This window comes from Calidris pugnax, unplaced genomic scaffold (genome assembly GCF_001431845.1).
Source record: "Calidris pugnax isolate Ruff unplaced genomic scaffold, ASM143184v1 scaffold38, whole genome shotgun sequence".
In the NCBI taxonomy this organism is placed as follows: Eukaryota; Metazoa; Chordata; class Aves; order Charadriiformes; family Scolopacidae; genus Calidris; species Calidris pugnax.
The window spans coordinates 11,485,602-11,496,158 of record NW_015090995.1 but is presented as its reverse complement, the minus strand read 5'-3'; the positions used below and the strand labels follow the sequence as shown (position 1 = coordinate 11,496,158).

The window sequence follows — 10,557 nt, the reverse complement described above, 5'->3', positions numbered from 1 at the left end:
ATAAATGAAATTTGGTTAACTTTAAAGGCCAAATCTTCTGCTATTCACAAAGTGCATGTGTAACTGACCCTTTTCAGAACCACAGCCCAGGGGTTCACAGTACAAATGCCCGTTTAAGTTTTAGTCATGATTCTTTGTTAATTTGATGACAACAATTTTTGCATAAAGGGGTCCAAGGCTGACAAGAAACACTGTATTAAAACTCTAGGCTGTTTCTTCTTTTGCTGCTTCTTGCTTCTCATCATTTTCAGGTGTTCCTGAGGCCGCTGTTTCGTCAACACTAGGGTATTCATTTGTCGCATTGCTTGATGGAACTGTGGTCGCAGGAATGTTTTCTTCATTAGGTACCTGAACATACTGTGCATTGGATTGTTTCTGAGCCATTTCTCTGCAGGAAGACAGGATGAGGATTGTGATTTCACATGTTGAAATCCCATCTACACCAGAGTCTTTGAAAATAACGAGTCTTTGTTGTTCTGTTGTCTAAACAGTAACCCCCCTCTTATTATGGCTCTCTTCCAAGAGCACCTGAAAAGGCTACAGGATCACTGCTGCCAAGACAGAAAGAGTGACAGAGTGTTAGATAGTCAGACTGGTCTGCATCACTGGTTTAAGTGATCCCGTTAGAATAAAATGGATTTCAGTACGTTTAAATGCTAGGCCAGGAAAGCAGAATGGGAAGCTGGGTGCTGACAAACAGTGTCTGAGAAGGGGTAGCAAAACACGCTGCTTTTGGTGTGAGCTTTCTGAGGAATTTCATGCAAATCTGGTGTCCCACTCAAGTGCATTTGAGTGCAGTCAGAAAGGAGCTATGAATAGGCTGAAATCTAGACAAATATTTTTAGTAGCAACTATGAATTCCATTCATCTTATCAGATGCTAGTGGATTCATTCAGTGTAGAAAGTTTTATTAGGATCTGAATTAGATGTTAATGCTACATCAATTGAAAGCAGAAATCAGGTGCGTGAGTGACTGGCCACTGGTCTGCATTAGCAGAATTCCGTGTCAGGACCTGTGCCACAGGAAAGTGTCCAATGGCATAATTTTTTTTTTTCTGGCCTCAGTTGTATGTATTCTTTTAACATATAACATCAGGCTGAATACAGTCTGTTTAGCATGTGAGATTACCCCTATTCTGAAGATTTGGCAATTTAAGGGAAAAATGAGCAACCAAAGCACAGAGGAAGAGTCATTTCCAGAGCAGGATCAAAATAGGCATTCTGGGCTCCATTCTGTTACCATTTGAGATGTTTTAGAGTGTCCCAAGAGTGTGTCCTGTAATTTCAAATAGCACTGAACTGAGCCCTCTCTGTTTAAATCCAGTAATGTACTATCCCAGTAAATTTGCTGAGGCAACCCTTAGCTGCTAGTCCATTCGCCTGCCATTAACAGTCACTGTTAACTTTTAAATATTAACAACTGCTTTTCCAACTTGCCACTTTCAGTTTGTGTTTTTTAAAAAATACTTTTTTATTTTAGATATGCTAAGTAGTAGCTGCCTGTGAACATAGGGAAGAGGGTAATGGCAACTTCTGTTAAAAGAGCAATAATTTAAAAGTTGCACAAAAGCAAATATTCCCACTCTGGAAGTTTTCTCAAAACCTGTATTATGTCCCCTTCAAAAAATGGTTAATTACACTTAATTTTAGTTCTGGATTATCAGTAGTGCTTTACAGAAATAATTGTCTTAAAATGAAGTGAACAGAAACTCTTACTGCATCTCATTACTTGATGACTTCTTATTCTTTGCCTTCTTGGTTAAGACCCAGACAATAATGCAAATTATAGCAGCTACCAGAACTGCTCCGATTAGTGCTCCAGCAACAATACCACTGTCTGAATCTGGAAAGGAAAAAAGATTACTTGACTTTAGAAAGTATTATTATAGCAAAATCCCATGGAAATTTAGTGGAAGAGCCTTAAGCAGAAAGAAGGCATTGGATTCAAAGAACTAAAAACCTGACTGAGAGCTGTATTTCCAGCAGGGAGGCTTAAGATTCTCTACGAAAGACAGAACTGTGCTTTTATGACTTTTGCTGCCTCCTTTCTGGTTGGTTAGTTCCTTGCTCCAGCAAACCCTATGTTTATGCCTGGCAAAGGGAAACTTTAGGCTGTTAACGCTGGCAATAGTTAAAAGCCTTTCCTCTTCACTCTTTGCAAACAAATTCCGAAATACAGGTTGCCTTTATCTCCCTTGTTCAGCTGAGATGTAAAATGTATGCTATGATCATTTGCGAGTCCCCAAAACCTTCTGTTACCACTTCAGAACAGCTTCTAGCTCTGACCTGTGATTTTCATTTTATAGACCACTGAGTAATTGAGTGGCCATTTCAGGGACGTCTCTCATGGCTGGTTGTACAACAGATGCTCGGCTCTTTTAAATGTTACTGGTTACATGAAAAGTCTGCGTGCAGACGCGGTTGACCACTGCTTGAGAACAGTCGGTGAGGTTGATCACACCTTGAGGGCAGTCAGGGTAAGGTATTTTTCCACAACTGCAGTATTTTTAGCTAGTGGTCATATCTACAGTGCTCAGTCCTTGTATCAGAGATGGTTGTAAATTCAGGGGTGTGGGGTCCTCAGTGGGATTGTTGGCTGGAAAAAATTGCTCTGAACCCCATGTCTGTTGGTCCTCAGTAAAGGCTCTGCAGTCAGAACCAGGTTCAGATCCTACTCCCAGTGGGAAATGTAGCTGGAGTTGTTAGGTCAGTGTAAATTCTGGGCATGAAAACTCCAGAGCTCTCCAAAGTCTGGTCTGGTCTTACTTCAAAAAAAAGCTATGCTTTAAAGTTGTTAGAGCACTTTCCTACAAACTGTGCATGTCAGACATCAAATATGTGATTACTTTCGTGCATTAAACTTACACTTTGCAGTTAGGTCAAGCTCACAGGTACTGTTCCCCAGGACGTTGCTGGCAATGCACCGGTAATACCCCGTTTCAAAGGTGGTGAGATTGCCAATGTAAAGAATGCCCGTGTTTGGATCTGTGACAGAGAGCAGGTACAGATCAGAGGCAAATGGCATTCTTTAGTTGATAATACTGACAGCTGCTAAGAGATTAGAAACAAGGTTCTCCAATTATTCATTCATTTGAGTTTTTTTATAGTCTTTAAATAGAAAACTTTTACCTTACTTGAAAAGTACTACACTGGACTCTGCAGGAGTATATTACAGCATGAGTAGTCCCCTAACCTGCAGATCTGTATGCTGTTTTACCCACATTGATATTATTGTCACTGGAACTTCACAAATGGAAATGTAACACTTTTGGGATTGTAATGTAAGACTTTTGGGACGGAGGTCTTAGCACCTGAATGACAAATTGACTTAAATTATTCTAAGTTCCCTCAAATTTCCAAGGGAAGGGAGATGTAAAGGCATAAACATTTCTCCCATTTTAACAATTTAAAATAATGTCACAGCCAAGGCCTTAACATGCCACACATTTTTTGTTAAAACAAATAAATAAAACATCCTGTGTTTGTGAAGCTAGCAGTCAATTCCAATAAGTAAAAATACAATTTTGTGACTTGACTGTCAGAAGAGGAGGATAAGTGTTAACTGCCCTTTGTGACAGTGTTTGAAATGGCTGGTACTATGGAATTCCAGATCTTGAACATGGTATGGTAGTTCTGTAGTTACGTACTAAATTTTTCAGTCACAGGCTTGAGGGTATTCTCATCTACTTTGTACCAGTGGTAGGTAGGGCGAGGCAATCCTTCTTCACATCTGCACAAGAGGTAGATTAGGTGGCCTTTTTCAGGTGTTCCTTCTATTTTGCAGAAAGGTTTTGATGGTTTGACTGTAAAATAACGAGGAGAACAGACATACCGTGAGTACACACCTGGGGCTGCAAGCATCCACCTCGAGTTCTGGTCCTCTGCTCCATCCAAGAGCAGAGTCTTGTTTACGGATCTGACTAAAGGCTCTCCCATTAAGATCTCAGTAATATTAAATATATGTACTTGGCCTAGGGTATATTTTTATTATCTTTTCTTCCATTTGCATAATAAATATTAGTATGGAGGTGTTGAGATGAAGATTATCAATTACTTTGATTATAATGGGACAATCTTTATGCATCATGCACCATTCTGCCACATAGCAGCATAGCAGCATCATTGTCTTTAGGGATACAGCAGGAAATTTTGCACATAAAGGGAGAGGGTCAAGGCCTGTTTCTGCAGTATATTGCAGCTTTGGAGGAAATAGATGAACTACAGTTCTGTTAAAAAAACATATCTATTTTGACATCATTTCCTCAATTTACACACAGGAGAAGATTCTGTCTTCATTTACACCTACTGTTTTTCATTTCCTACCTATAGTTACGCTGTTGTGGTTCTTTAGAGTACAGTCAGTGGAAATATACCGGCAAGGAACACAGCCCAATTTTGTGTGCACAAATGAAGAACCTTTCTTGCTTTTCATGTGAAAAGTACAATCTCTTACTCAGCTGATCCAAAATTTACTAATTGTTTGGGGAATTTTAGATTCTAATTAACAGTAGTACTTAGATTTTTCAGGGATTGAGTTTACATAAGTTTTTTTCTTATCCCTGGCAGATTGGCAAACGGTGCTGGAATCACATTCTTATATGACTTTGATTTCAGTCATATGGTAGGAATTCTCAATACAAAAGCAATGATTAGATGAGGTTAGTACAAGCTTTTATTTTATTAGGAAGTAAAATATCTCACTCCACTGCTTTTCATCCTTTCTGTCCTGCCTGTTCATGGTTATTTCTTTTTTCCATCCAAAATAGACTTACTAAGACCTACTACATTTCTAGAGTTTCTGGAATGAGGGTGATCCAGAACCCTTGGGCGGTACAGCTGCCTCTCCCTAGATTTATAGAAGCTACTATGACCAACATTAGGTAAAATTAATAAAATTTTGGTCGTTGCTGGGGCCAAATTATCCTAATGGCTTCAGAGATAATTGGTCACTCCCAGCTAAAAGGGCTTTTTATTTTAATCAAAGTTCGTATAATTTGTGAAGCTGGGTAGTTGCAGCTACTTGCTTACATTGGGTAGTTTTTTGAGAGCACAGAGTGAATCTGAAGGGTGCTCACGGGGAGTAAGGGCAGGTGGGGAGCGGTGTGTGGAAGCTAGAGGGCACCCAGGCTCTGCTCCCGAGCCCGAGGGAGAAAATCTGCGTCAGCGCATCCCTGAGCCCTTGCTCTGCGTCATGGGCCTTGTTTATCCCAGCTCTCTTACTCCCTCTGGTCCTGTGCCTTTTTTAGCTGTGAATTCAGTGTGTCATGATAAGGGAAGGAAAGGACAATGCAGTGACAGAGAGGAAAGGCACTCACCCAGAACGTTGACAATCACAGATTTTTGGCTCTGCCCAGCGTTACCCTGTGGGCTGAAAACTTCACAGGTGTAGAAACCAGTGTCTGAGGGCTGCATGTTGGAGATTGTTATTGATGCATTCCCTGGAGCTGTTGCAGCTGTTATCCTGTTCTTAAACTCGCCATAGGAGTAAGACTGGCCTCCTGAATAATAATAGATCTGTGATAAAGAGTCAATTGTTAGTTTAATAACAAGAGGTCTTACTGCTGCTTTGTTTGGTACTCATAATCGGAATATAGTTGATTTCTGATTAAGCCAAGCAATGTCACCCCCTTTCTTGCCCCCTCCCCCAAGCAAGAAGAGAGGAAAACATGGTACATTTGAGTATATATTTCTAGTGGTTCTTAAAAGACAAGCTTTTCAGAAACGGGATTTTTCATTTGTGTAAGTAGCCAGTAGCTAGCTATCTGTGGATACTCCAGTCACAGGCTGATGTGTTTGCAAAAACAGAGGTGAGATCGTTGGCCATCATAGGACAATTCTTTGAAAATATGCTGTCATGCACAATTAATAGTGGCACTAATTGAAGTGATAGTTTGTGATATTAATAAGCGGCTCAGTAGAAGATTGTGACAAGAATGTGCCTGTCATTGAAAAAGTGGATGTCTGCAGAGCTTTCCAAATGCAGCAGCTAGTAAACAGAGAACTGAAATGACTCCACAAGACACAGGTTTAAGCAAACAAGGCACCTGATCTGTTGGCAGTAAATTCGGAAGCAATAAATATGCTGTATGAGAACACCAGCAGAATTATCACATGCAATTAGAGCAACCATGCTGTTCTCCTTGTTTGTGTAATCGGGGTCAGAGACAGTGTCATGAACTATCTTGGTTTTTTGAGTTTATACCATAGGTGGAAGTCAAGAATACCTGTTGGCCTCAGTGCTCGGAGGGGCAACTATTTGCAATCAAGAATTTCCCCTTTTACAAAACAATAAAAACACTTTTGCAGAATTAAAGATGTAATAAGGATAAATGTCTCTAAGGAATGCAACATTTCCTCCCAAGTGAAAAATTGCTGCTTAATATTGATGGATTTCACTGACTTTAGTAGCATCAATTGTACTTAGCAACACTGTGGGAGTAGAATTGGCCTCATAAACTTGTAATCCCAAACCTGTTGACTGAAAGGAGAGGTGGAATCATGTTCATTGTGGGGCCTGGTTGGTAGTCTGGGACTTGGGCCTCGAGTCTGTTTAGGAGCTGCGGGATCTCATCTGCTTTGGGGTAAATATAATACTTCTCATGGAGTACACATACTTTGTCCAGTCTAGCTCTGCTGTGAAACCAAGATCTGAAAAAACAAAGCTAATGTGGAAAACCATGGAGCGCTAATTTTTTTTCTCAGATGTTAATGATAGTGTTGCATAAATGTCAGAGTATTTGGCATAGGCAGCATGTTCCCCAGTGTCTACATTCACAAACTCCATTGCCTGGGCAAAGCGAACAGCTCCAGCATACTCAAGTCATTTTTTTAAACTGGTGAGAGGTAACCATATAGAGTTACAGGTTGGGACTCAAATAGGTCTAATGTCGTTCCTACCGACAATATTCCAGAATCAGCAGTGCAAATGTATTTATTGAAGTTGAACTGACATCATGTTTTTTTAATGGGGATAGCTGGAAAATGCTTGTAGGGAAAAGCTCCACAAACTCCTGTGAAATGCCATTCACACTTGACTAGTATCAAAATTTCCTTTTGGTCAAAGTTCTCTGCCTTGAGGGATGCTGCAGACCCCCAGGCAAGAAGTATAATTTGCTTTACTTAGCAGATCAACTGATTGCATTTTCAATTGAGAATATTTATTCTTAATTCTGTTTATCCACCCTGATATGGTGTTGACCGAAGTCTTTAAGCAATGTTATCTGAGAGCCTTTATTAGCTTAAGGCAAGCTACACCCCAAAACTGCCAGAGCACAGCTGGTTTATGCAGTGATAAGGCTTTGTAAGGAAGGTCAGAACCCAGCCTGCACAGCACCAGCAGCTCCAGTGCTGCCGCTTGGCCCCATCTCAAGTGCAGTTTTGCCTCATTTCCAGCCAGCCTTTATCTTTCCCTGCCCCAGGGCTGCAAACACCAGGTACAATTGATGCAGAGCTCTGAACACCAAAGCCGTGCTACTGCATTGCCAACGTGTGGGAAAGTGGTGGTGTGGTGTAGAAGGTGAGGTCCAGGTGGGCACGGCAGCAGGCTAGGTTAGACAGTCGGCTGAACAGCTAGATGGACTCTCCAGTTTCCATTGTTTGCATGCAATGCCATCAGTTTTAAAACTGATTTTATGCTTTGCAAATGTCTAGAGATGGACCTCTATTGCAAAATTAGAGTCTGGATGCAGACCTTCATATTCCCCAGGGAGGGAGAGTGTTCAAAACAGGGAGTTTGGTTTAAGCAAATCTCTCATCAAAAAACTGATCTACCTGTAATTCCAAAAACCCACTGGCCACACTCGTCTCATTCTACAGTTAGCTGAGTATGAGCAACAACAAAGTGTTATATGCTGTTCCTTGCAAGAGTCCAAAGTTATAGGAATTGTGGTGTCTAACTTCACTCTTCTCTTAAGCTGACGATCCTGTAGAGGTCTCAGCAGTGATGGGCTGGATTTGCATCTCCTCTCCATCAATTGTGTGTTTGAGTGGGGTAGGGAAAGAGCTTCCATCAGCTTTTTGCACTAATGTAAAATTAAGTTGTACAATGACTTAAATGAAGTAATGCATGACTTGCAGCAGCATGAGAGGAGAGGCAGGCCCATTATATCCTACTAAAAGGCCTGATTACTGAAAAACGGGCTAAATTCTACGCAGTCTGCCTCAGAGTGATTTGGGATTTGTGTGAGAGTAAGCAGTAGGAGAAGCTGCCCACTGAGTGCTAGATTAGCTACAGCACATGGTCCTGGGAAACAGGACTGGTACTACAAGTCTTACATGCAGTCAGGTCATGGCAGTAACCATTATAGAAGAGTAAGCACTCCTTGGGATGTTTGATCTGAAGTCAGGGTGAATTACCTACCTAAGCCCTCATACAATACACTGAAAAATGAATCCCCTGTGTTCTCTCTTCCTGTCTGAATGCACGCAGAGAAAATATTTTGTGTACACTATGAAATCTGAGGCAGGTGTTAGCACAGCAGAGAATATTTGTTTTCTTTGTGGATTTCAACAGAATATTTCTGGGTTGCTTTTTTTCAACTATGAACATAAGGGCAGTGGAACATCTTAAGGAAATGCGTTCAGTTCCTCTGCAGGCTCCTGCCTGTTCTCTGTTCTCCTGCTCCTGTATGATGCTTATCTCCCTGCCTCTGGAGTCTATGGCCTGAAGGAAGGTGGTAAACACCAAAAAGGCTGAGTAATGTTCTGATTAATTACTGAGTGTATATCTTGTCCCAGAGGTATGATTGGATTGTGTACACAGGAAATTTCATTTAAGAGGAACATGTTTCAGTTAATTGCCTGTGCATTCATAGCCCAATTTAAACAATACAAAGTGGGTATTTTAAGCCCTTGTTCATAGTATTTTTATGCTGGCCTTGAAAAACTCATGTTCGTGCCTTTCAAAAAGCTGAAATCAAAATCTTTGCAAAAATCATTCTGTTCCATTTCAAAAGTAAAAAAACTTGCTTTCTGTTGACGATATAGAAGACTTTTTATTTTGGGGCAGCTGACAGTTAATATTCTGTCCTCCAGACATATATCTCATTGATGTTTCTTTCCATTTTACCTAAAATGTCTCTAAAATATCTGCATGGGAAAACTGTAAATTTAGTCAACGGTAGACTCTTCCTGGAAGCCTTTTTAATTTGATGTGTTAAATATATTTAAAATGCAACATCTTGAATGTAAAGAAAATATGAAAGAAATTTGCTGTGCTTTTCTTGAAAAAATAAGCTTTTTATGTCCTCAAGCTCTAGAGAAGTCGATGATTTGCCAGTGTAAGAACAATATTGAGGATGCAGTAATGGTCGCTGCTTCTCCTTACCAGCTAGTTTGCTCGTGCAAGTTTTTATATAATGGTGCCTTTTCACATTTCATGGGAGCAGCTGCCAGGGATGACTAATCAAACAACTGACGGAAAAAAGAGCGGAGATTATCACTCCCAAAAATGTTTTCCCTAATAGCTCCACAATCTGAAAAAACAGTTTCAGTAAAACAGCTAAGTTGCGCAGAAAACATCTGCTAGACCTTAAGAAGGACTGCAGTTTAGTTGGTTATGCAGCCTGTTGGCCAGGCACTGCCTAAAGCCACTAATGTCCAAAGCAGTGGTATAGGTGCTCTGCATTTCCAGTCACAGTTTCTGCTGCAACCAAGAAAACGATTTGGGCTCATAGACTTCCAAGGCAGTTGAGTCAATTATTTGTGTACCTGGGGAGGGGGAGCTGGGTTACAAACAGATCAGGGAATTGGGAATGATCATACTCATTTGGAAGAAAATCTTGGAAATCTCAGTGCACTCCAGATACTGGAGACAAGATAATTTGTGTCCCCACTACTGGTACATGAAATACCACATCCTTTTCTCCTTTAGTGTGACTTGTGGGAGGGCTGCTTGTCTTCTAGTGTGATGGTGAAGAAAGTATTTGCCTGCAGAGGAAGCAGTTGGCAAAGCTGCTGCTGAGTTGAGGATTTTCAAAGGCTACCAGATGTTTGGCAGAGAGTGAGGAACCCACCTACAGGTTTTCTTTATACAACTTCTATAGAAAGATCTTCCTTAGGGGGTGGAGGGTATGTGTGAAAAAGCAGGCAGTAAGTTAGAAGAAACATGCCTCCATCTGCTTCCTTTCTTCTTGGGGCAGGACAAATACATACTAGAATTTGCATAAATATGTGTCTTTCAAAGGTGTTTGGATGGACTCATTCATAATTTCCAGGTCAATATTCCTCCCACCCTCCATCTCCTGGTGTCATTGCATCACATTGCTGTACATGCCTAGTACATCTGGATATCAAAATTGTAAGATGAGATGTACTTGAAATTACAAAATTACACTTAACCTCTTCAGTAGTCTTAATTTCCCTATAGGACAGCAGTTTCAGGACATGCCTTCCTTTCCAGTACCTGCCTTCCCCCAGCCCCTTTTCACTTCCCCCCGCAGCAGATGCAAAGCTATAGCATCCTGTTCCATGACGTTTCTCTAGGCCAATGTACTCAGCATCTGATTCACAGTCTTTCCCTGGAGAGCTGTAAAGCTCAGACATTCAGGGCCCCCCCCC

General features: G+C 40.9%; 1 protein-coding gene across 1 annotated transcript in view; it reads right to left on the bottom strand.

Annotated features, from left to right (window-relative positions):
• Positions 1–204: 204 nt before the first annotated feature.
• VSIG1 (V-set and immunoglobulin domain containing 1) overlaps positions 205–10,557 on the bottom strand; it is a 22,272-nt gene continuing 11,919 nt past the window's right edge. The window contains exons 3-7 of the mRNA XM_014955011.1: positions 5,316–5,514; positions 3,648–3,803; positions 2,866–2,985; positions 1,717–1,843; positions 205–388 (exon numbers count right to left, since the gene is read on the bottom strand). Coding sequence (XP_014810497.1) covers positions 205–388; positions 1,717–1,843; positions 2,866–2,985; positions 3,648–3,803; positions 5,316–5,514 — 786 coding nt within the window. The remainder of the gene's footprint in view (positions 389–1,716; positions 1,844–2,865; positions 2,986–3,647; positions 3,804–5,315; positions 5,515–10,557) is intronic.